This window comes from Tachypleus tridentatus, chromosome 13, assembly GCF_004210375.1.
Source record: "Tachypleus tridentatus isolate NWPU-2018 chromosome 13, ASM421037v1, whole genome shotgun sequence".
In the NCBI taxonomy this organism is placed as follows: Eukaryota; Metazoa; Arthropoda; class Merostomata; order Xiphosura; family Limulidae; genus Tachypleus; species Tachypleus tridentatus.
The window spans coordinates 33,606,832-33,634,322 of NC_134837.1; the positions used below are offsets into that span (position 1 = coordinate 33,606,832).

General features: G+C 31.2%; 1 protein-coding gene across 2 annotated transcripts in view; it reads right to left on the reverse strand.

Annotated features, from left to right (window-relative positions):
- LOC143237168 (ras GTPase-activating protein 1-like) overlaps positions 1-27,491 on the reverse strand; it is an 82,091-nt gene that overhangs the window by 33,737 nt on the left and 20,863 nt on the right. For both annotated transcript variants that reach the window (XR_013019900.1, XM_076476132.1), the window contains exons 6-15: positions 24,533-24,617; positions 21,427-21,571; positions 17,990-18,065; positions 16,435-16,582; positions 15,852-15,934; positions 10,213-10,286; positions 7,395-7,482; positions 6,897-7,129; positions 5,370-5,446; positions 3,003-3,175 (exon numbers count right to left, since the gene is read on the reverse strand). Coding sequence is in view for 1 of the 2 variants with exons in the window: in XM_076476132.1 (XP_076332247.1) it covers positions 3,003-3,175; positions 5,370-5,446; positions 6,897-7,129; positions 7,395-7,482; positions 10,213-10,286; positions 15,852-15,934; positions 16,435-16,582; positions 17,990-18,065; positions 21,427-21,571; positions 24,533-24,617 (1,182 nt within the window). In the remaining variant the exon portion in view is untranslated. The remainder of the gene's footprint in view (positions 1-3,002; positions 3,176-5,369; positions 5,447-6,896; positions 7,130-7,394; positions 7,483-10,212; positions 10,287-15,851; positions 15,935-16,434; positions 16,583-17,989; positions 18,066-21,426; positions 21,572-24,532; positions 24,618-27,491) is intronic.

Here is a 27,491-nt window from a genome sequence, read left to right on the forward strand (position 1 = left end):
TGCAGGTAAACTTCACACAATCCAAAACAGACTTCCAACCTAGGAAAGTCTCGTTAAGCATTTGGTGGGATATTGTTGGTCGGAACTAATTTGAGTTGCTACCACTAAATGTAACGATGACATCTGACTTTTATTGTCAACAGTTAGAGCTCTTGAATGTTGCTCTGAAAGAAAAAAAGGTCTGCTTTGATCAATCATAAAGGTGTTGTGTTACACCAGGATAATGCATGGCCCCATGCAGTAAGGATCACATCTGCAAAGATTGAAGAGCAAGACTGGAAGAAAATCTTCTACATCCTCCTTGTTCTCCAGACCTTGCCCCATCTGATTACCATCTATTTCGAAGTTTGCAAAACTACAGTTATGACAGAAAGTGTTCATACCCCTGCATCGTGAGTAGTTTTTTCCTCATAACTTAAAAAGTATCATGATTAGGATAATGAAAGTATAGTATATTATAAATATTAAACTAACACACATCTACATAAATTTTTATGTAAACTGAATAACAATTAAACTGTTCATAAACAAATAACCAAAGATAGGAGGAGCAGAAAGTGTTCGTGCATCTACTTTAATGGTCAGTTGTGTAGCCTTTCAAGTGAATTGCTTGGTGCAGTCTTTCCTCATAGCCCTCCATGATCGTTTGACAGTACTCTACTGGTATTTTCTTCCATTCTTCTTTACAGAAGGCCTCCAACTCTTCCAAGTTTTTCGGATGATGCTGATGAACCCTGGTCTTCAACTCATGCCAAACATTTTCAATTGTGTTGAGATCGGATAACTGCAATGGCCATTCCAGAACGCTTATATGGTTCCTCTGCAACCAGGATTGCACATATTTCAATGTGTGCTTAGGGTCATTGTCATGCTGGAAGATCCAATGACGCCCAAGCTGCAAGTTCCGAGCATCATTCTTGATATAAGTGCCTAATATATCAACATACTCTTCTTTTTTAATGATTCCGTTGACAAGGTGAAGGCCGCCTACACAAGAAGAGCTGAAGGAACCCCATAGCATGATCGAGCCACCTTGTGTTTAACTGTAGGGATAGTGTTATAGTGTTCTTTGGAAGATTTCGTTCCCCCTTCTTACAGAAAATATAGCGAACATCATTGTGGCTGAAAAGCTCAATTTTAGTCTCGTCTGACCAAAGAATACTATCTACATGCTTTCTTGCATACCTCAATCGTGCTTCTAAATGAACAGGCTTTAAATATGGAGTTCGACGAAGACAGCATGCTTTGAACCCAGAAGAGCATAACATGTTTATAACTGTAGAGGTGCTTACTTCAACCCCAGTTTCCCTTACCAGTTTCTATATGTCATCACATGTTAAACGAGGGTTCCTACTAACTTCTCTGAGAATTTTTCCTCTTTGCTCTCTCTAGAATTTTGGTATGGGCGTCCGAACGAAGGAGGTTAGCAGTTGATCCTGTAAGTTTAAACTTGGCAATTATGCTTTGAACAGTAGATTTCAGCATATTAAGTTGTGTAGCAATACTGGAAAGAGACACATGAGGCTTGTATTTTACAATAATTTGTTTTTTTAAATCACTGGACAGTTGTTTCCTGTTCGCCATGATGACCAAGCAGATAATGACAGAGAAGGCGCTAAATTGCTGGAAGTAAATTTTTTGCTGGCTAAATTCTAATAATTATGAAACCAGTGTCTAGTTCTGGAATGGTATTATGTAGTTTATTTGCCAAACTAAACAAAATTTTACGGGAATATCAGTTTTTTCACACGTTCTGAAATGTACAAACACTTTCTGCATCTCCTATTTTTGGTTATTTGTTTATAAACAGTTTATTTGTCTTTTTAGATAAAAATTTATGTAGATGTGTGTTAGTGTAATATTTATAATATATCATGTGTCTATTATCCTAATTGTGATACTTTTTAAGTTATGAGCAAAAAACTACTCGCAACGCAGGGTACAAACACTTTTTGTTGTAGCTGTATCTTGATGGAAAAGAGCTTGAAACAAATGAAGATATCAAAACTACAATCTCTACATTCTTTTCCTCCAAACCTCAAGAATTTTATAGAAATGGCATTCAGAAGCTTGTGAATCACTGGCAGGAAGCAATTAATAATAATGGAAAATACATTATTGATTAAATAACATTAAAAACGTTTGAAATCCATTATCTTGTTCTGAACCTAAAACTGAACTTGAGAGTTGACCTGATAGATTGTATTAAGATGCTAACTTTTATATGATAACTAATTCCCAAAACTGTTTATTGGTTCTACATATATAGTAAATTTTAAAAAAATTATAAAAATTTACAAAAAATATTATTAGAGATGTATCAAAAAATTTTCATCATTTTTATTTTATACAAGAAGAAAAATCAGAACATTTGTTTGTTTTACAGCGGAGCCACATTGCGCTATCTGCTGTGTTCACAAAAGAGAATCGAACCCAGGATTTTAGCATTGTAAGTCTGTAGACTTCCCACTGTCCAATTGAGGGATAAATTTGGGCTGTATTTTATAACTAGAGTTATTATTTATAAGCCCTGCATATTTCAATCCCAAAATAATATACTTAAAACAGATCTATACATCCAAGAATGTCAATCCCAAAATAATATACTTAAAACAGATCTATACATCCAAGAATGTCAATCCCAAAATAATATACTTAAAACAGATCTATACATCCAAGAATGTCAATCCCAAAATAATATACTTAAAACAGATCTATACATCCAAGAATGTCAATCCCAAAATAATATACTTAAAACAGATCTATACATCCAAGAACGTTAAAAAAAATACGCTATTTGAAGCCAAAAAGAGAATTAGTTTTTACAAACAACATTTTTCTCTTATTGTTAATTCTTCTTGTACTATATTTGATTGCTGGTCATATAAAAGTAATCACAGCAACTTACACAAAAAAATCAACTTTAGACAATTATAAGTGATAAGTGAAGCAAAATGAAAAGTATATGCTTTATATATATATATACACATAGTCCAACCTACTTCTTTTAAAGCATCGTACTCTCGCTGTGGCATAATAACTTCATGCACATAACGAGTTCTGACTCTGAGAGAACCCCAGTCTTCAAGGACTGGGGCACTGAGTCCACTAAGAGGGTACCAATCTTCAACTTCTTCTCCACTGACTAGGGTACTAAGGTCCACAGACATTTCCGCTAAGGGCAAAATACATAACCTGTTTATAATAGCAAATCTACATATGAAATGGATCTTTGCATACAATATAAATTTAAGCATATAATAAAAAACTTAAAACACGTTACAAACATTTACCTTCATAAGAACCAAAAATTTTTAGAGTTAATGAAAACAATTTTATATATATGCATGTATGGGGACTAAAAACTTTCACCTTTAACTTTTTTCTACATTATGAAGTTTTTTCAACCAGGTATTGTGATCTTGAAAGTTTGTCGTGAAGTGCAAAGCTATACAGCAAACTATTTGTGCTGTGGCTAAACTGTGAGTCTCAAAAGCTGATTTATAGTATTATAAGCCCTTAGATTTATAATTTAGTCAGTGAGAGGGAGCTGTATTTTCAGGCTAATCTGACTTCCCTTGAGATCACAAGATATTTATTATGAAGTAACTGTGTTTTTGAGCTCATAAGAAAACTAAAAAAACTAAATACAATTATATAAAAATACAATAAACATTCTTCATTCAAATGCAGTGTGTATACCAGTTTCACATAACTTGGTTTAATTAAATCTAGATTAACTTTCTCTACAGGCTTTCTTCATTGAGATAGTGTTCCAGACTGACTAAACCTTACATTACATAATTAAAGCAGAAATGTCAGACTTACACAGTTCACATAGTGCTACCTATGTGACTGATCATTCACACTTGAAAAGACAGGAAATTGTAACCTCAAGGAATCACCTGACCTATCATTGGAGAAACTACTGTTTATTCTCACGTACTAAATGCAACTTTGCACCTATATCTCCCATGGGCATTCCAGATACTGCCTTAAAGGAATGGCAAAGAACATAAGAAATAAAGTGAAAGCAACTCAATAGTTTTCCTAATCATGTGTTATGTGACGAACGCACACACACCTGAGTAGCTAAAAACGTTTGAAAACTCCTATATTAAAATAAATATGAAGAAAATGTATGGCATTCCTGCATCCTATAAACAATTACATATCTACAAGGGCACTTTTATAGATGTTAATGAGTGGTTTACTGAACATTATTAAATATAATCAAAATCTTAACCTGTACCACACCAGCTAAGAAGTGCTGGGTGGATCAGTGTTAGTTTTGCATTTGAAAATGGCTGAGTGTACATTTTTGAATAGATACATCTATTTATTATTCATAATTTGAAAAAAAATTGAGGCTATGTATTTTTACAATGACAAATGTAAACTCAAAGAGGCTCCACTTATATAAGAACTCAAACGAAAATTGAACCAAAATATAGGAACACCTTTATACTTATATTAATTAATCACCTAACATTTACTGTTATACTTCTACTATCTTGTCCCAGTTCATGTGTCCAGTTTCAAACTTTGTCAACCTGAACACAAATTAAGAAGGTCAGAACATTGTTTATTTTAATTAAAGTTTGTAACTGTAATCTATGTTTTAAAGCCAAGGTTACTGATATACACTGATAATAAAGTTGTTTAATTGCCTTTTGAAGGAAACTCTGTTAAAATGTAATAAAATTCTTACTATGACCTTTCCATTTGCCTATGATTAATGTACTGAAAGCATTTTTTCATTTACTTTAGTATTGTTTTAAAAAGATGTTCAAGTTGTTTCTTAAACTTTTTTCTTACAAAATGTTCATATTAACTGAGTTTACATGTTGTATATAACTTTTCTTGGTCATCTTTAATTTTCTTCGTTTTAATTAATAGCTCACAATTTTTGTCTTTAGCTTTTGTTATATTGTCATTAGAACACTTTTTAAATTGCATTTTTTTATTTTGTGCAATAAATTTTTCTTATGTATTGTATTATATTCAGAATTTCCTGTATAAGTTTGTCATTAACTGACAGGCTTGTTTCTGGCTTCAAAAATGTGTTTTCTTGAAACTCTGTCTAAAAAAATAAAACTAGAGATTTATCTCCAAAAGTCTAGTTTCTTTACTTTATCATCTTAGCAATTTGTTTTCACTCACACAAATATGTTACTAGAAAAAACAAGAAACCTGACTAACTACAGGAGCTACAAGAACAAACATATAAAGATACAAACATGAACAGATGCTGAAAAATAAAGAGTAAAAAGGTACAACATATAAGTATAGATATTTTGAGCACAACTTTCAAACTATATTAGTTGTTTCAATACTACATGTTGAATACAAAAGTTTCTCCTACTTACCAATTTCTATGTCACTTGACCTTTTAGCTTTATTATACAGTGTGATACAAAATGTTCTGATGTCGGATGGAATGTCTCTGCACAAGATATGTAAAATAAAGCATCTTACTGTTCATCATACCAAATGCATTTGATAAGTAACAGTTACAAATTCATACAGATTTAGATACAATTTTCTTAACAGCTGCTATTATGCAACACTGGGAACAATAGAAATCAAAAAACAATTCAAGTTAAAGTCTAATTCTAAATTATCAAGTCTAAAAAATTTGCATTCTTGATGTTCTATATTCCATGAAAGTTACTTATGGAATACAACAGATCATACAACATAGGTGCCTTCTGATCAATTAAAACCCCAGAAGTTTACAATTTTTTGAAAGATTTTTCTTACATGGAATCCTAAAACTATTAGTCATGACCCCACAAACAATTTGGCACAAACATTTTTAAAATCTGTTTAAAATGTCAATACAGGATGATTTTAAAGTCAATTTGAGATAGCAAAAATCTCTATTTTCTTTGACTATAGTGCTGTAAGTATGAGCAATAAATCAACCTTTTGAAACTGTATAAAGTATCAAGGCGAGTTATAGAAACATAGAAGGCCAGAAATATGACTCACTAGGTAGTTTTCAATATCAAGCATATAGGAATGGTTTGTTTTGAATTTTACACAAAGCTACTTGTGGGCTGTTTGCATTAGCTATCCCATCACCAACTCCTAAGCTACATCAGTATCAATAAATAGTGGGATTGACAATCACATAATAAAACTCCTATGTCTGAAAGAACAAGCATCTTCTGCATCTGAAGTTTGAACCTGTGACATGTGGATTGCAAACCAACAGGCCATGCCAAGCCCTGTATATTCTTCTATAATATTTTGAGTTCTGCATTTATGGGTACCACAAATTAAAATTAAAACCAGTATGCACAAGTTTAGTTTTATTGAAAATCTATGAAAGATAAGATAAAGTAATCAAAATTGATTTTTGTAATAATTTGGATTTATGCCTGTTACTGAATGAAAACATATTTTTATCATAAATCCATTAGTTCATGTTTGACATTCTCTGCCCAAATATTCACATTTCAAAATGCTTCAGTGTGTTTTTCCTAAAAATACCTTAAATACAAAGATTTTGTCTGGCTAAATAAAACTATATAGTATTACCACTGACTTCATAAGAAAAAAACAACACAATATACTATTCTTACAACAATATCCTATGGTCAGTATTTAAATCTGTCATAAGAAAGTGTTAGATTGGTATGAGTGAGAATTCTTATATCTTCTCAATGAAATTCTTTTAAAGCATTCAAAATGTTTAATAAATTGATACCTACACCATCAAAAAAAGAAGTAAAAGTTAAGGAATTCCAGTTTCTAACATTGTAGTCTTTTTTGTTGTTGTTTTCTGAATGTACAGCATTTAGAGCTGTGTAAGCACATTTACATAAAATAAATCATTGATATAGTTAGTATATAAAATATACAGATAAAAGATAAGCAACTGTTCTTACTCAAGAAGAAAATCCTCTTCCCAGATGGGGTCAGGGGGACACTTGACTTGTGTGCGGCAAACTTTGACCTTGTCCAAGGATATTATACAAAATGGATGTGGAACAAGACGGACAGGTAGACGATGAGCTTCTAGGAGAGTTAGATGTAAACTTCGAACTTCAGAGACATTGTGACTAGGTGCTCGTCCTTGTTGATGTGGTGCACATAGTGGCTTAATGCTTTGAAGCCATTGCTAAGTGTTGAAAACAAAAGCTTTGTAAAATTATTTTACTCAAAAAATTATGAATGATTCTGAAATTAGATTTTCTTTTCACTAATCAATTTAAGTTCTCTCTTAAATTCAGAACTAAGTACAGGCCTTATCAAAACAAACAAAAAATTGGTCGGAGAAACACTGGAAATAAAAAGTTAAATTTATTTATTTCTTTATGATGCAAAAAAAAAAAAATGATATACTGAGCATGCAGTTGTTTGGTAACAATAATAATAAGTCTTACCAATGCAATGTCAGGAGAACTAGCACAGAGGTAATATGTTGTGCTGATGCATGGTAAAGCTTTTTCAACAAGCTGGAAACAATTGGGTCTAAAAAATACAGCATAAATCATGCACCATTTCTGTTTCTATCAAATAATATTTTAGAGATACTGACACTATCAGATAACAAAAAAAAAAGCCTAAAATCACCAAAGGTAATATGTTTAAACTATTGTTTTCTCTTTAATTAGTTATATCATATAAATATCTTTACAGTTTCTTGAAAGAACATTTACACTTAAAATCACAATGTATGGTGGTTCAAATGATAATAAAGTTAAGTGACTCATACAACTCAATTTACCTGTATTAATTATAACTAAAAACAGTTTAAAACAAAGCTCATATGAATATTAACTGGCCCTTTCTTTTCTCTCTTTCAATCAGTTTCTGTTGTTGGACTTACACTGCAACAAATAGATAGGCATCAAGATTTCAACACTGTTTAGCTGTATGAATCATACTAATAACTGACATAGGTTTTATACAGCTTGTATAGTCAGTTTACTTAGTAGCACTGGTTATATAACTCATAAAAATACTGAATATCTCAAACCTGTTTTAATATTTAAAACTTATCTTTGGTTAGTCACATTAATATGGCTGGTATTAATGTTTATAACTGACTAAATGTCAATATTTTACACTTAGAAAAATTATTCTGCATTTTTAATAATGTAAATTTCTCAAAAACATCTTGAGATATTATTGGAATTGTGACTAAAAATACAGTCAATAGTGGAGATACTCAAATAATGATTCAGTGTTCATTAATCACTACATGATTTTACTTTTCTCGTGAAATAATTTATGATTTTCAGTTATTACAATGAGTTAAATCCCTGGACATCAACCTTGGACAAATCTTCAGAACAAGAAAATTATCCCATTAAATTTCTGAATCTCAACAACTTTTTCTAATAGCAAACATGTATTACCTACTGATACATCTTACAGTATCCAAATGTGTCCCCATGAGAGTCAAATAGAGGTTGATTAGAGTAAGAAACAAGGCGATAATTACAAAACACCTTCACTTGCAGTATGTACCACTTTATGTGTTTATGTCAGTACTTAAGACAATGACGCTTACTTGCAGTAGGTAATATAATGCCAGATTAAGGCATAAGCTAACTAAGATACAATTCATGAGGCCTCTTAATTTCCTCTAAAAAAAAAAACTAACATCACTTCCTCTTTTTTTTCTTTTAATCACACAAGGCCTCTTAAACATGACATTGCTTAAGGCCTCAAAATTTCATAATCTGGCACTAACCTAATTTTGGTTTATGACAATCTTTCTGGCAATGACCTTCATAGTAGAGATTTAAGTATAAGCTACAACAAATATCAAGAGGTTATCAAAGTGGTTTAAGCCACAATCATGTCAAGTCACAGTCCAATGTGTAAATACTCAAAAATATCAGCATTATTATACAGTTAAGAAAGCAATAAATTTTGTGTATTCTAAAAGCGAGTCATTACTTTGAACAAAATGCTGATTTATGTGAACTTAATGACATAGCATGTCACTCTAAACTGTGGAATTTATATAATTATTGATGGTGTATACGATAATTTACTGTTCTATGTCTACAACCTGCAGGTTTGTAGCTTTAAACCATTATTCAGTAAAAAAATTAAAAGGTAAAGTAAATTATTTTGTGTGTGTGTTTGTATTTACTGTATACAAACACTTGTACCCCTTAGCACAACACAATAAAAATTATACTTAATATTTTATGTTAATGCACATTTAAGTTCATGAAGGACAGCAAAGAAAAAGTCACAAAGTCCGTCAAAGTATTCCTGTTTTCAGAGGAAGTCGAAATGTATGCACCCTTGAAAAAAATCATTCATTATTCCTGAGAAGCAACTCTTTAATAAACTCATAAAATAGTATGAACTATTTTTTTTATTAAATTGCAGAATCTTTTTGCCCAAAATAAATGAGCATTATGTCCATTCATTATGACAATATAATAGTTAAGGCTACAAGTATTACTTGAGATAGGCATAATTTAAAGGTTTATCATTTTATATTTCTATCAAAAAATGTTATATTATTCCAGCTGACTTTTTATCTACTTTTCTTGACCAGTGAAATTTATAAGAAGAGTAAAAAAACAACATGCTGTTGGAACATTTCTAAAAAAAACACTTCCAAAATAATGTTGCTTACAGACTAAACATTATTTTACAATCTGCTTTGTATAAATGTTCAGCTGGGGCTGTTTGACACTTTGATTATTAAAACAAAAATCTTTTACATTCAAAAATTGTTCTGAAACTTAATCAAACATAATTTGCAAAAAGTCAAGTCCAAAATATACTTCAAAGACTTTATACTACTGAAAACATTTTTGGTTACAATGAACATTAAAGTATTCATAACTAAAAACTTAGGAACAAATTATCCTTTCTTTTTCAGTCATGTGTCCTTTATTTGCATTTTCAGTGAGTACAAACATTTCGATTGTTACTTGGAATGACTTGAAAAAATATACAACACTGACCTTGGAAATCCTTAATATGAAAAAACGAATATTTTATGAGAAATCAAACATCTCTTATTTAATAAAGGGTCCCACAACAGATTAATTATTATAAGTACATTTCACGTTTTCTTCTTCAAGATGAATAACAGTATAAACAACATCCAAACAGGTAGTTACTGAATGACATAAATGACATGCTTCAGAGACTGAATCTGTTTAAAACTTATTACAAATGCATAAAAATAACCAGTTCTCATGAACAAGTCAAATTGCTGCTTACCTTTCAAATAAACTATCATGAACCATGTATAAATAGGTGTAGCTAAGATCAATCAATCCCTTTGGCTTTGTTCTCTTTAAGGGAAAAAAAAATTGATATTAAAAATAAGTTTTCCAGTAAATAACAAAGTTAATGCTCCAACATAAAAGACATTTAAAATTAAGAAATTACTGTTGTTTTTTAATATAATTTCACATATAGCTACCCTTTAAGAAATTTTTTAATATAATGGTTTTAGAACATAAATTTTTACACCCTTCATTTGACAAAAGATACACAAAGTTTCAACAATTTTCAATACTCAATATTAAATCTATAGGATAATAAAGACAAAACCAATTAACTATTCAATAAACAAATATATTCCAAAATATTAACAATTATTAAAAGGACAAAATTTAATTGATTGTTTAACTTCTGAATTAATAACAAGAGTGTAGTTTACTATATAATTAAGTTAATAGCTTATCCTTTTATTAGTTAACATATTTCTAGGTCAAAAATGTATTTTCAATAATATTCATTCCCCATTGACTAGTTAAGCACTCGATTTTTTCTTGCTTGCTGCAGTCTTTTATATCTCACTCAAATGTCTTGGTCAATATCCTCTCCACCTATGTCAATGTGCCCTCTATCCTGGGACTGTATATAAGCACCTCATTCTGATAATGTTATCACTTTTTTGGGACAGACTTCATCCCAGTCATTAACACCAGCTCGTAGTGGAGAAGAAGAACAGAGAGTAAACAGAGGTATTATTGGAAATGTATTTAATTTAGGTAAATGTTAACTTCCAAAACATACTTAACACCTACTGACACTATAGCTAGAATCTCATATTTAGAAAGTGAAGGGGCCAGTGAGGGCATTACCCATACACAAAGTAACTGCATAGATCAGGGGGTGTGCTAAGCTAGTGGTACCTGAGGGGGAGGGATCCACACCAACACCAAGAAGGACATGCTTTTCTCCAGAGCACAGTTCCTGAATCAAGAGTGGGTAAGAGTCTATTAATAATTATCACTGTAGGTCAGCTCTGACAAGATAGTTAAAAGTTCCACAGCTCAGAGATGGAATTAAGACATCTTGATCCCTATATCCACATTGGTGGTTAGGACAATAGGACAATGTACATGTTAGATGATCCTAACAAGCAGTCACAGAGTGAAGCATTCTGAAACACTGGAATCATGATGAAAATAAGCAGACAAACTTTCTCCTTATTCTGAAGAAGTCCAAAATGCAACACCTCATGTTTGGAATGATAAAATCATGTATGTTATAGTTAACTTAAAAACAACTTGCCTGTTATGGAATTATCAACATTCATATCAAATCTGAACTGGGATTATGAGTAGGCTCCTGCCACTCCAATTGATATCTAAGAAAAAATCTAAGGACTCAAGTAGGAGGACCATTATCTTTGTGGTCATCTCCAACAGTTGACATACTGGTTCAAATGATGTCCTCCAGTGAGCAATTTAATTGGGTAGCTAAATACATAGAAATGTGATAAATCAAATGAGATGTCACTCTTAGAAGCTTCCTCACCTCTAAAGAAAATCTAGAATAGGCAATATGGATCATTTTGCAAAGCCACCTTGTCAAGGAAATTGGAGACAAGTTGAAAAGAGTTGGTTCAAACCACATGATATCTAAAGGATCTGACATGACATAACAAACTATCTGGGTCAGGTTGGTTGTAAAGGTATGAAATGGCTGGTAAATAAAATGGTGAGAAGGATTTATCCCCTTTCCTGGCTTCCAAAGTCTTAGGAAGAAAAGATAGCTTAACATGGTTTAACAGTACATAAGTCAAGTAATAAGAAGTCCCATGTACATGTAATGCAAACAACTTCAACCTACAACACCCACACACCACCAGCAACAAGCTCAAAAAAAGTTCAGATGTAAAACCACCTTAAAATCCCAGTTGGGTAATTGAAAAGGCTGTTTTGGATGAAGAACTCTTAAATGATTTGAGAAGGCTGAATATTACAGGGGATTCAAAGACCTTCCCATATTTACCAAAAAAAAAGTGAAAATTGAAGAAGTTAACCTACCAACAGTACCCAACAAACAGTTGATCAATTCATAGCTAGAACTGTTGGTAACATATAAGTTGGAGAAAGACATAGAGGTGAAATCCTGTCCAACCCTAATCGAATGCATCTATTGCCAAAGTCTAAGGATAAAGTATAGGAAACCAAAATACTTGTAGATGAGAGTTACAGTGAGTGGCAAATGCATCAATCATAAGAGTCCTAGACTGAGAGCAAATACACTGCAAAATCTCCCAGTGGAGCATCCATTTGGTTGGGAGAATACAGCTGGGTGAAGACAGATGATCTGTTATTTACTTCATGACCCAAGGAACATGACAAACCAGGAGGCTGATTATGATGACAATAAGCTCAGCAAAGAATATCAAAAGTTCAAAACCCCATTGACAGGAAATGTAAGAGACCACTATGAATTATCTGAATAAATCATGACAATTTCCCCTTCAATCAATCTAGCCCTCAAGCCATTGCCCATTAGACAGTTAGACATTCTAGGATATTGATGTGGAAGGAAGAATTGCCTTCTGTCCATAGAGCTTGGAATACCTGACTGTCAGTATATGCACTTTGTCCCTGAAGTGAAACACCTGTGAAGAGATGAAAATTGGGATAAAGAAGCAGTACAAAAATATAGATGGTAGTACTGTTCCAATCCAACCACCGCTCAAAACATAAGATGTTGTTCCTGATTAGGGAAACTAGACGATACAATGGATTGCAGTGGCAATATACTAACAATTGAAGAGACTACATGCCTGTAAAATAACATATCACAACACATAATAATTAACCCTATCCACCCTGGTATTTTCTACTGCACATGACACAAAGTTTTAGTGTCTTATATTCAAAATATTATGAAACTACTTTCTGTTTATGTTATTTCAATTAGAATAGGAAGAAATCTTAGCTAATAACCCCCATACTTGAATAGTATGTAAGTTTTAAGTTCTTAATGCTACAAGGTAATAGTTTTAAAAGTCCTGAATTTCCTTGCCTAGTATGATACACAACACATTTTTTTCTTAGCATGTCATCATCCCTATTTTACCCATCACCCCTTGAAAAAGTACAAAAGTAAAAATAAATTATTCTCTATAAAATTTTCATTGCTCAGATAAACCGTATTTATTATAATCTTCAACTTTGTCTGGTTACAAAGCTATCAACTTGAAAATCAGACTCCTCTTGCCACGCCCACCTGTCACATCATCTCTTTCATAATTCATTAATAGTTCACTCTTATGTTTCATCATGCATTTCCTATAACCAATACAAACTCAAGGTTTTTACCTATCAAATGATGTATTGTTCAGCATTATGTTTTGATCGGGTAAATGTAATTTTCACTTAGAGCATGAACAGCTTCCCCATAAGAAAGTTAACGGTCAGAATGAATGAATTTGTAACAGCTGCTGTCACAGAGTTAGAAAACCAACAAATTAAGAGGTACAGAAATTTGTCTACTTTTTGCATGTTATTAGTCTGTATTGTTCAGAGCATTATTTAAATAAATAAAAAATTATTAATTGCAATACTAGGAGCGAGCAGTATAAAAAAAATTAGGGTTAACTGTCTTTGACAACCAAGAGCAAGAAAAAATATTTGATAATTATTTTACTTCTAATTTTTCATGTTTATTCTTTACGTATACCAAAGTGCAAAAATAAGGATATTTTAAGTTGGTTAAAATCAGATTAAGTAAAATAAATAATAATGTTAAAATAAAGATGTTTCACGAGGCACGCACAAGAGCTGCATGTACTAGTTATAGAAGTTCGTGGATAGTTTAATTCCACAGCATAACATAAGCTGCATATTCCTGAAGTGATTTACAACTTAAAAGTACACAGGCAGTAGTCAGTCATGGTGCAAAGGTCAATGAAAGAATAAAATTGAATTATAAATAGATGAATGCTGTTACGAACTCAGAGATAATTACGATAAATGAATGTGGTTTTTATATTACAATGTGAAGTCATTATAGAAAGATGAAAAGGATAATTTAGGTCAGTCAGAATCACCATTTCTTTTTTGAGTTAAGTTAAAAAAATAACACATTAGCTATCAAGTTCTAATGAAAAAAATTTTAAAGTGTATTTAGGAAGATCTTAGGAACTACACAAAAGAAGTTTTAGATTTTTGAGGTAAGAAAAGTATTTTTAATTTTAATATGAAACTTACTTTGCACACGAACTATTCAAAATAAATACTCAATATATTAATGGACACTTCTTTATTTTAGTTTATTACAAATACTTCATTAAAAATATTATTTTTTGTATGTTAAAGATTTATAATATTAAGTGAAATAGTGCCAAATTTTGTGAAAATATACATACTATATCGAAAATTTACAAAGACTAAATGAATGCAGAGAGATCACTTGATCAATTATACAGACCAACCCAACACTGAAAAAATAATATTAAATATCAATTTTTTCAAAAGTCACAGCCAAGTACATAAGCCATGGCAACACACTTCTAGAGAAACCCTTATCTAAATGCTTTGTTGAGAAAAAGTAATAACATTATCAGGATGAGGTGCTTTTATACAATACCAGGATAAAGGACACATTGACATAGGTAGAGAAAATATCACCAAAGGCATTTTAGGGTGGTATAAAAGACTGGAGAATGTGAGAAAAAATCCAGTGTGTAGATGGGCAAAGCTGACGCTCTGAAGGTTGAACAATAGCAACAGTGTCAGCTGAGAGTATGTTCTGGAATAAATATATAGGATTTAAAAACTGTATCGTGAATACAGTTTGGACACAGTCAAGAAAAATTAATAATGGCCTTTAAGGATAGCAGACTTCTTTCAGATTTTGAAAGAACTAAACTGACTGTGAAGCCCTGTCATTATTTTATTGCTTTTACTATCTACTGCTGATGTTATTTTTGCTTAACCTTTAAATAAAGTTAATTAGGTTTGTCTTCTCTAATTTAATCACAATACGACATTTTGATAATCAGTATTTAATATTCAAGTTTTCTTCAGTTTATAGTGCAATTAATTTTGCTTCAAGTTTAATGAGTTTTGTCTTTCTCTCATTTCACTAAAAAAAAGTCATTATACTTGTCCTTCTGTTTTCTATGTTCTTGATTTTGTAAAGATTAGGTAACTATGTGCTAACTATAATCTTAAAAATCACCAAAGAGGATATGTGGTAGTTAATTGTTCACTGATACAAGAACTTTATATGTAAAAGAAAACATTAACTTTATAAGCCATAGAAAGCTAGGACATAAAGGACTTAACTCCCTTCTTTATACTTAATTATTTCTAGTTTCACTAAAAAAAATAAAGAACTCACTGTAGGGGAAACATTGTGACACCCAACAAAAAACTTGCAAAATCCTAAGTAAAGTGACAAAGTAAATTTATAGCTTTATATAAATTTAACAATAAACTTAAAACATGCATTAAAATGTATACAGTGCCTTGAATATGTACAGTTGATTAAACCTTGATCTCAATGAACTGGTTAATACATTAAAAATATATAAGCTGATTTTTAATATATAACTAACCACATTTCTTATGAAAAGCATGAGTTTCAAAATCACCTACTTTGGGGTTTTCATAGTAGATTAATTGTTGTTCCTTAGCTTGAAGTTCAAAGTAAAGGTTTTTCCATTTTTTGTTGCTTTGACCTAAAGTTCATAAATAAATTTCAATTTCATGTAAAATTTGCAAATAAACTATAAATTTTTAGAACATATTTACCATACAATCACTTGAATTCAAACCCACAATCCTGCTTTATTTATTTATAAATTGAAACATGAAATTGTTGTATTTGAGACACTATAGTTTAGCTGGTTAAGATATCTGCAAGCCAGACCACAGGTTCATATTTTTACTACTCACATTTCATATCTTCAAGAAAACTACAAGAATCATATAATCTCATACCAATGTTTATCAGTAATGTAACAGAAATTTCAAAATATTACATTAAAATGTACACTGGTAATACTACAAAGTATCATAAAAAACTAAATTTTTAGTTACTTTTTTATTCAGGTAATCAGAATGTCATACCACTGTTCTTCGGCAGTAATGTACTAACACAACAAAACTATTATATAGAAATGTGCATCGATAATACTAGAAAGTATCATAGAAAAACCAAAATAATTTTTTTATTTACTTTTTTTATTCAGATAACCAGTCATGCGAATGTCCTTGTTGCGTTTAGCTGCTCCAGACTCTCGGTTTTCTCTCAGAGTGGCATAAATATCTTGTGATTTTCGTTGAACTTCTTGAGCTTTGCTTAATCCTCGTGATTCACACGGTGTCTGAAAATATGTGCGGCAATCGTGCAGTTAATATTAAAATTATACATTATAATAACAAATCAAAGATAGTAGATGATGGATTCCAAGGTTTACCATCAGGATCTAATTAAATATGCTTGCTTTATAAATTATCCAGTGTGTTCAGGTAAGTTTAATAAAGTATATTATTCAAATTAGTAATAATAAAAGCTTTTGAGTACTTTTACAAAACAGATATCAAAAACGTTAGGATACATTTTATGAATTGTCTAAAAATATTTGCAGCTATTTTGATGTACATCTAATAAATGCCGCTTACTGAAAAGAAAAAGTTAAATGTTGTAAGGTATCGTACATCTAGCTGGTTTTTAATGAAACAAGGCACAACTTCGTAGTGTACACAATGCTTTCACAACATGCTGTGTGTTAATTTGTCAAAATGGTCTTTCACAAAATTTTAAAAAATATTTCATACATAAAGCTAATGTCTTATTTATATAACTTATTTTTTTAAGAAACCCTTTAGAAAGTTTGTGGAACTGTTTATTCAATATTTTCTTTTGATTAAACAAAGAAAGAGTTATGCTTAACATCATATTATCTCACCTTAACCATAAAGTAGCTTAAAGGTCAGATGAGTAATATGACTTTTACTTATCAAAATATAAACACATATTAGAAACTATGTCAACAATTTATTACTTCCAATTATTTCTTGCTTTGAGCAAAAGTACAAAAAACATTCTGTGTTGCACTTTAATAATGTGCAAACATGCAGTGATAATGCAATAAAACTCCCTTCTTTACACCTATGCAATAATCTACCATTGGTATAAGCATTCCTCACAACTTGCTCCTCTCAAATGCTTGTGAACACAATTTTAATGCTAATGTCATTGAAAGCATAAACACTAGGAATATTACAAGTGTAACTATATCAAATAAAACTCTGGAATCCTACAGTAAAGTATGGCACATTAGTCATTTGTTCTCACTTTGTATTTATTTATAATTACTCTATGTTTTTATCTGATTTTTTTTTCTGATACCATATATGCATCTGTATTGACAGTACTAAACCAAAATATTGACTATCTTTAAAGTTATTTGACTAAAACCTTTTCTTTCTGATGTCACAAGCAAAAACAAAAGTGCTAAGACAAACATACTGTTTGGTACCAACTGTCAGTAGTGTTCTTAACTTATTTTAAATTCATATTTTGATGTTTTTTATACTTTTTTTTTTCTAAACTGCTAGTGTCTCTTTTAACTTTCAACCCAAGCTTTCTATAATTATGATTTATGTAAGAACAGGAATCAAAACCTCATGGCCAACACATGCACATTCCTCAGTCACTTAACCATGTTCTATATTAAGTTGAAGACTTTGTATTTTCATCAAGCACAATATTACATGAGAAGGATTACCTTTAGAACTGGATCACCTAAAGTGTGTCCTTCAACTATCTGCTCACTTTTATATCTATTAATGACTGCCTCCAAGCTGTAGGGACACAGATATGAATATGTGAATCAGATAAATAACTATAAGATGCCAAATGATGCAAATTTACCTCTAAATGACAAATAACAAATTAATGAATATATAAAATCATATCTAAACACTTTCATTTCAAACAATTTTAAGGATATCTGTAAAGCTTAATGGTTATCAAAATCACATATTTCAATTTAAAGCAGACCAAGCTTAGTAGCTTTCACACCACCTTCACATGTCATAGTTATTTGAAACTATCACTTCAGGCTGATACTTTAGGCCTTCTTCCAGTATTTGTCTAAAATTTACTCTTACAGTTTGTGACTACCAAGTTTAATTTAACTGGCTAACTAGAAAACACCTTATTATTATGTTATTATAATCAGTTTAATCATCAAAGAATGGAAAGTGTTCTTTTCTAGTATTAATGAAAAAAGATTATTTAGATGATAAGGTTGCGTTTCAAAACAAAGCTTTCAGTTGTCCAAGAGACACAGAAACTACTACACCAGGAAAATATATAATGTTAGAAATATTAGTCATTGTTATAGATACTGAAATCAAATCAAAGGTTGAGTAAACACAGTTCACTGAGTAAAATAATTAATCTTTTATATTATGCATCATTTCACCTGTTTAAAATTAGTTAGCCATTGTACAGTGAAGTCAAACAATGTTATTTAAGTGCTTTGTTTTTAAGTTGCTTAATCCCGTGTTTAACATCAAATACAATGCACAGGATTGGCTTCACATGGAAGTAGGTCAACACAATGCAACAAATATTAATACAAAATATACACAAATGGTTAAAATTATCATAGAAGAAAAGACTGGCATGAAAGATCCTTAAGAACAAAATTATTCTACAAAATTGTTAAGTGCAATGTATGTACAGTGCAGGCATTACATCAGTCTCATTTGAAAAATCTCAAACACCCGAGGGAAGCTGTGGAGGTAGCATGTTTTATATGTTTACAGTATCATTACAAAACATGGAACTAACCAATCATAACTGTTTTGACAATATAAATGTTGCACCTATATAGCTGTCCATTATACCAAAATAAAAGAAAACATAATTTAAAATTAACATAGCACATTAATGGTAGTTAGCAATGCCCCTTCAGTTCCCTACTAATCATGTGAAAGCATTATGAAATGTTTGTTGAGTACCTTGTTTTTCACATGGAAAACTGAAGTATATTAGCACCTTTTAAGAGGAATGAGGTAATAAAGTCAGGCCATTGCAATCATTCATGCCTGTGTACAGCATGTGATTACCACAACATACAGGTAAAGCTTTAGGTTAGATTATGGTAATCACATCTTACTATAAAACACCATACTAATCAGTCTGATGATAGGTGATGTGTCCCCTGTTTACTGGTTAATTCTGTACACTAACCTAATTACTTGGAATGTTTTCCTATAAGTCAATGGGTACCATTGGTTATTAAATGTTTTACACTGCCAAATGACATCTGTCAAACATGGGTTAATTAATCATCTTCAGTTTTTTCGTCAGATCTACATGAATTGCAGCTTCGATAATTTTTAATAATCAAACAAAAACAGTATTCCACAACAATGACAGCAGAAGAAGGAAAAACAGAAAATTCTCCCATCTTCCAATATAACTTTAATCTTCTTTACAGTTACCATTAGAATATGTAACACTTTTGGGAGTTATTACATAAAATTAATTAACAATTAAATTTTGTTGTATGTGCTGTTGTATGTTATGTCAGATTGTACTTCAAGTACCCAACATATGACACATTAAACTTGCTTTTTATATATATTTGTTTGGAGAGAGGGGAGAGATCAATTTCATATTCCAATTCTATTGCTTCCAAAAAATTTAAAAAAAAAGCATAAAATTTGCATAGACAATTTTTAATGTATAAAACAAAGGAACTGATAATATATTTGAAGTTATTATGAACATCAATGAATAATACTAAATACTCATCTATCACTCAAAGTCTTTAAAAGTGACAATGAAGTTTGTAATTTTATTTTAAAATATTTAAAATAGATACATTAAGATCTTTAACCTCAAATAGCAAACAAAAGAGTAATTCATGTTTAATTTGTTTGTTTGCTGTTAAGCACAGAGCTTTTCAATGTGCTATCTGTGCTGTGCCCATATGAGTACTGAAAAACAGTGTTTACTGGTGTCAGCCCTCACACTTATCCTTGTTTAGTTTCAAAAGAATGTCATGAAATACATTGTTACAGTAGAGAGAAAGAATATGAAACACAGAAAAAATTAATTGTAACAAGGTGAGGTCCATAGGCACACCTTAATGAAATACATAAATGAGGAGATTCAGAAAACAAAGCTTAAAAAAATATATCAACATTTTCAAAGCCTAAATTTATCACAGAGTTTTTTTGACTGGTACAGAGAGAACATAAAATTTAAGCTGTTACAGCTAAATGAAGATAAGGTATAAACTCATGCATTTAAATCAGTATATGTGACTCTGAAAAAAACTGCTACAACTTTACAACAGCTTTATTATTTTTCCAGGAAAGAAACCTTCAAATGAAAATGTATAAATGATTTTCCCTACAAACAAGTTTCTTTTGGCAAATAATGTCTTTCTACAATGTTTTTTATGACAGCTATATACAGAAAGGCATTATCTGGTCCTTTCTGTTTCTCATATTATGATGCTTCTAACAAAAAGGTAGCAGCATTAACTAAGTGGCAGGTGTGCCATTCTTTTGAGATACACAAATAAAGAGACAATTTTAAGATGAAAGATACACAAACCATAGTTATAGTTACACAAATCATTTTTACTGAATATATCATCCCATAAGTATGTAATCTATCATACCAGTAAGTTTTATCCTATGTTGCAATTTTTCTAGCAAACTAGAAATAGATGAAACGTTTTCAAGTTTTTAGTTCAAAGTTATATTCTTTTAAGGCATATATTAATATTCATGAAATCATTTCTATAAACAAATTTGAACTCTGTGAAAATATTTTGCTTTTGTGACACAAGTTCTTATTTCATTCATTGTAACCATACGAAAACGTCAAATATAGTTACACATTAGTTGAATAGTATGCTACACATTTTGCTTGAATGTTAAATTCAAACACTCATTTATAAAATTTAAGACATTTACCTGCAAACCCAATAAGCATCTCATTTGTATTCTTAAACTAAAAGACAATGGTGATATGATTATTATTATGCAGAATAAATATTTATTTGATAAAAAGCCCATGGTCACAAAAAGCTTTGTGCTAATAAACACAAACCAACTAACCAGAAAAAAGTTTGTGAACACACAATTAGTATTTGATTAACATATCACTCTAGGATACAAAAGTCAACCTTTTTACCTGTCAAAGCATCTTCCTCCCATTAAATATCTGTTCCCTCGGTGTTCTATGCGAAACCTCTGAATGGTATTGTTGATGTGGAAAAACAAAGAATAGTTCCCAGGGGAATTATCAGAAGGCCGTACTAGAAAGCTGCCTGGTCCCACTTCAGGAAATTCAATAAGAAATTTAAACCAAAATGAGGTATCTGTTAAACATTACATCATCATATACCTGTTGAGTTACAGGATTTAATAAATGGTTTTCTAGGCCACTTTAAACATGCAAGTACAATTTTTGTAATAACTATTAACTGATAAGGCATATCCAAATCAGTGTTATCTCAATTAAATAACAATATTACAACTAGCTTAATGTGATGCAAGAAAGAACTTACAAACAAAAAAAATAATTTATTTTGAAAAGATTAATAAGGAATAAAGGATAGTGAAATCTTCTATTCATGCAATAGATTTTTCAGTAAAAATAAAAAAAAAAGGTTTATGCAGCTATAAAACATTTCAGCTTATTTAAATGGCAGTGGCCACAATAAATATTAAGCTATAAGTTTGTGAACATTAATATGAGAAATGTACATCTAAACACTACTCATCATCTTCCTGTCTACATTTTGAGTACAGTTCACTCTTAATTATTCTGCAACTAATAACTTAATCTTCTCCTAAACATCACCTTCTTCTACATTCATACATGCAGTTGATTGCTGAGCAGAACAGTAGAGAGATTAAAACTCAAGTAAGTGTTGCAACAATTTCACACTCTCAAAAGAATTGTTCCCCACCTTGTCAAGTCTACTGAACTCTACTGGAGTAAAATATTTGTCATGGAAATCTCTACATTATTCATTACAAAAAGTTACTGCAATACTAGCAGCTGTTTGCACTTAACTCTCACTCGCTAGTCAGTGATGTCGAGAAACCCACTTGTTGAGAAATTTATATGCAAAAACGGCTCCTTTGGGTTGAGAAAATATTTTCTCATAGAATTCACCACGATAAAGACAAACTTCATGTTCAACAACCATAACTATATACAAACAAATGGCCTAAGCATGGACAACCCAGTATCACCAGTTCTAGCCAATATTTTTATGACACAAGTTGAAACACAAGCAATTAACACAGCATTACATCCACCACTATACTGGTACAGATATGTAGATGACATGATTGTGGGATTCACATCTACAGAACACACACTTAATTTTTTTCAATCACATTAACTCTATACATCCCAACATTAACTTCACATGTGAACAGGAAGAAAGCAACCAAATATCATTTCTTAACCTCAAAATTACAAGAACCGACACACAATTCAAAACAGAAATCCACCGAAAAATCACCCATACTGGACTATACATTCCTTGGGACTCAGCACATGAAACAAAACAAAAACTCAACATACTAAGAAACCAAATAAACACAGCCATAAAACTATGCTCACCAGACAAAATTAACGATGAATTAGACAAAATAAAACAATACTTCATCAACATCAATAAGTTTCCTCCACAAACCGTAGAAAACATTATACGCACACACCTAGACAGAAAGCAAAATCAACCAACTAAAGTAAATATATCTCACAAATCAAAAATTCACGAAACCATATACTGCTGTATACCATATATTCCTGACATCAGCAAACAAATAACCAACATTTGGCAAAAACTAGTAACAAAATATGACATTCCAGTTAATACCAAATTTATTGAAAAACCAGGCACAAAACTGAGGTCTATACTATGTAAAAACTACACTGACAAACACCACACCAACATTATTTATAAAATACAATGTGATAACTGCCACGACTTCTATATTGGAGAAACAAGCAGAAAAATGGAAACCAGATTCAAAGAACATAAAAAGTCACCTTCACACGTTTTCGAACGCTGCAAGTCAAATAAACACAACATAACCATAGAAAACACTCAAATACTAAATAAAGAAACAAACATAAACAAACGCAAAATTAAAGAAGCCTTACTTATACAACAACTTAAACCCAAAATAAACCAATATAAAGGTACGCCTTTATACCTATATTAATATAATAAAATAAATAAAATTATATATTCAAACATCTAATACCACCCTCTACATTCCGACACTCAGTTACACAACCCCTTTCAAACATGTGGTCAGCTTCCGGTCAGTTACCTCTTTCTTTGTGAACCTGACGATGACCGAAGAAGGTCGAAACGTTGTTCGCTCTTCTATGTAAAATATTTTCTCAACCCAAACGAGCCGTTTTTGCATATAAATTTCTCACTCGCTAATTTAAAACTATTGTTATGTCATTACAAGACTCACTACACTAATTAAGACATATGATGTAGTTGGGCTGCAATCGTGTGACTAGTATGTATCTATGTATTTGAAACTCTTGTGTTCCACAGCACCTTGGGCAACCCTAATATCTCATGGAATCCCTTGGTGTTTATCATGGAACCCTAAGGTTCTATGTGACCCTGGGTGTTTATCAAGGAACCCTAAGGTTCTGTGTAACCCTGGTTGAGAAACACTGCTCTATCATGACAGAGCTAACAAAGTATCAAAAAATAAATAATTAGTAAAATTAATACAAACAACTGTACAAGGAGAAAAAATTAATTTGTTTGGGAAGAAGTTTCCTGATAAAGATAAGTAATGATATATTAGGTGTGTTATAAACTCTCAGCAATAATATATCTACTTTATAAGCCTCAACATTTTTATTATTTTCATTCTATATATTCATTTTTGGCATTCTATATAGTAATCCAGGTTTAATGTTTTTAAAAGGATGTAGGTTTAATTTCTTGAAGTCTGTTGCATAATCACATTTAAACAAAACTTATTTTTAGCATCAAATTTAATTTTTATTTGATTTCAGTTAAAATTTAAAACAATATTAAGTATGTTTATCTATATCCAGTAAAAGAATATAAAAACTGGTAAGCTGCTATCCCATAAAGTACAACTATAGAAGTCAAGACTAACTATTTTGTCACTTTAGCCACATTTTCATAAATTAAACCAATACTCCAATATCATGGTTAATCACTATTTCGACTAAAATTGGTTTAAATGAATATTAACAAAGGAGAAAAAAAACATACTTTTTGCAAGTTTTTCAACAGCAGCTTCTTTTGTAATATTTCCATGAAACCATGGGTAGATTTCATTAGCATCGACATTTTCCTCCTAGAGAAACATTAAATTACAAAATACTGAAAGTGCTAAAACCAAATTACAACTTGTAAATGTGATATCATGAAGTTTCATTTCTTAAACAATAAATACAAGATCAATTCATTCACTCAAAGGAATTAGAATGTATATCAAAATTCTTCAATAAACATTACGTTTATTTTGACTCAGCACTTCAGACACCACAGCCGTGCTTACTCTATTATGATGTATTTTAATAACTTTTCTTTAAATATAATTTTATCAATTACACTTTTCTTAGAGATAACTTCTTTGTAGTTACACCCTTGTGCAAATTAATTGAAAAAAATGGTCATTTTACAATATTTTCAGAATGGCAGCTTGTGTAGGCTCACTGGACCTGCTGATTTCCTTTAATAGTCATTTTTTCACACAGACAGCATCATTAGCTGTGTTTTGCAGTACGATTGATCTATTTTTGGGATATATAACGAAATTTTGAGGAATATTACATCATTCGAAATTGCGTTACAAGGGCAAGGAGACCAGTCAAAAAACAACTTCTTACCAACTCAATGAAAAAAAACCAGTATCAATGGGGTCTGAAATACAAGAACAGAATGCAAGAACAATGGAGGAAGGTGTTACTCAGTGACCAGACTCATTTCTTCGTACGTGTTCACAGATCTCCAGGTGAGAAACTTTGAGAATTTCACACCAATCAGTCCGTAAAACATCCCTTGAAGAAGATATTTTGGGGCTTTTTCAGCTACTACGGCATTGGAGGCTTACATATCTTAGAAGGTATGATGCAAGGACCACAGTACATCGAAGTTTTGCAGAGAAGAGTCGTTCCAAAATTGAAAAAAGATATCCAGATGGATCTGGCATTTTTCAGCAAGATCTGGCTCCAAGCCAAACATCGAAACTTGTGACAAATTTTATGACTACAACGCGAATAAAGGTGCTCGACTGGCCTGGAAACTCTCCATACTTAAATCCTATTGAAAATCTTTGGGCGATTTGTAAAGAAAGACTTCGGGGAAAAGACTGTACTACGAAAGATAAGCTAATTGAGGCCAATAACTGAGGTGTGGTACCGCGATCCAAAAATTAGTAAAGATTGCAGACAACTCGTGGACTCGATGCCAAAGCGGATTAATGATCTTCTGAAAAATAAAGGAGGTCAGATAATGTATTAATTTGAGTAATTTTTGGATTCTCAGAAATAAAACTCAAACAAGGGCGAATATTGTAATTTTCCGCCTTGTTTCAATTAATTTGCACAAGAGTGTAGGAATACAGATGACAAAAAAAAATTATATTAAACTAAATCACTTGCACTTTAAAACTCAGGATTTAGAATGCACTTTAATGTATAGCACCCTCATACAATAGTATGTAACTCCAATTTCAAGCTGTAGCACTTAACTCAATGCAAAGCATAAAACAAGGTGTGACAACAGAGGCACTTCTCCCCTAAAATTATATTAGTTATATAATTTATGCCACTTGAAATAAACGTTAAAAATCATAAAGATCTAAGTAAATACAGTTGATATGATATTTCCAAAATTAGTAGCCCTTTCAATTCTTTCAATACAGGCTCCGTCCTAGAGGCAACCATGGGCCTATTTTTATTTGTGTATAATTTTAATACAATGTGGGTATCTTCAAAAAATGGGGCAGATTTTTAGTACAAATTACAAGTATTCTGTACACAAAAAAACAGTTTTTTAATGAAGTATTTTTACTAAAGATTTGTCAATGAACATACTGAATATTTGTTTTCAATAGTTTGTGTGCAAAGTGATTTTCATGTTAAGATTAAAAATAATTTTTCTTCATCTCAGAAACCCCATATTTGACTTGTGTATTCCATAAAACCTCCTGAATACATTTCAAATTTTTGTTTTCATTAAATCTTTATATTTTATCTGTTATTTTCTCGACCCTAACTCTAAGTGACTTTGTAACTACCAAAACAAAATTGATATAAATCGAAATTATTCTTTTTTATTTCCAAAATGGCTTCAAATTGTAACATGAAACAACATTCATTTATCCCAAGTAGCTTTTAACTCATAATGGTATAATCTATTTATAATTAAATTTGATTATTTTATTGCCCCTTAAACCATGTCTCAAGTATTATTTGTACCATGATAAGTTGTTTGTTTGTTTTGAATTTCACACAAAGCTACTCGAGGGCTATCTGTGTTAGCCGTCCCTAATTTAGCAGTGTAAGACTAGAGGGAAGGCAGCTAGTCATCACCATCCACCGCCAACTCTTGGGCTACTCTTTCACCAACGAAAAGTGGGATTAACAATCACATTATAATGCTGCCAAGGCTGAAAGGGAGAGCATGTTTGATGTGACGGGGATTCAAACTCTTGACCCTCAGATTACAAGTTGAACACCTCAACCCACCTAGCCATGCTGGACCTCATTATAAGTTGTAAATGCATTGGGAAACATGAAGGTTACGTTACGTTATCAAATTACACTACCGACAAGCTACTTGAGTGTCTTATGAAATATTTTTATTACATTATTATTTATTTTTACTTATCTAACTTTAACAAACCTAAAGAAACCCCATTTTTTAACATTAGTTACTTTTTCAATAATAAAATAAGGAATAAACATGAAAAGCAAGAAACAAAGTACACACTCAGACTTTTCTCTTGCTGTTGATATTCAATGACAACCCTACTTTTTTTTATAGTAATGGTAGTAATGCACTAAATATTTTTTATTCAATTAGATAATGCATGAAAGAACAAATATTAATAACATGCATAAAGTTGACAATTTCTTTTAACTCTGATAATTTTTCTGGCTTTCTATATGAAAAGAGTTATTTAAATTTAATTCATCCAAGCTAGTCATTATATTTCCAATGG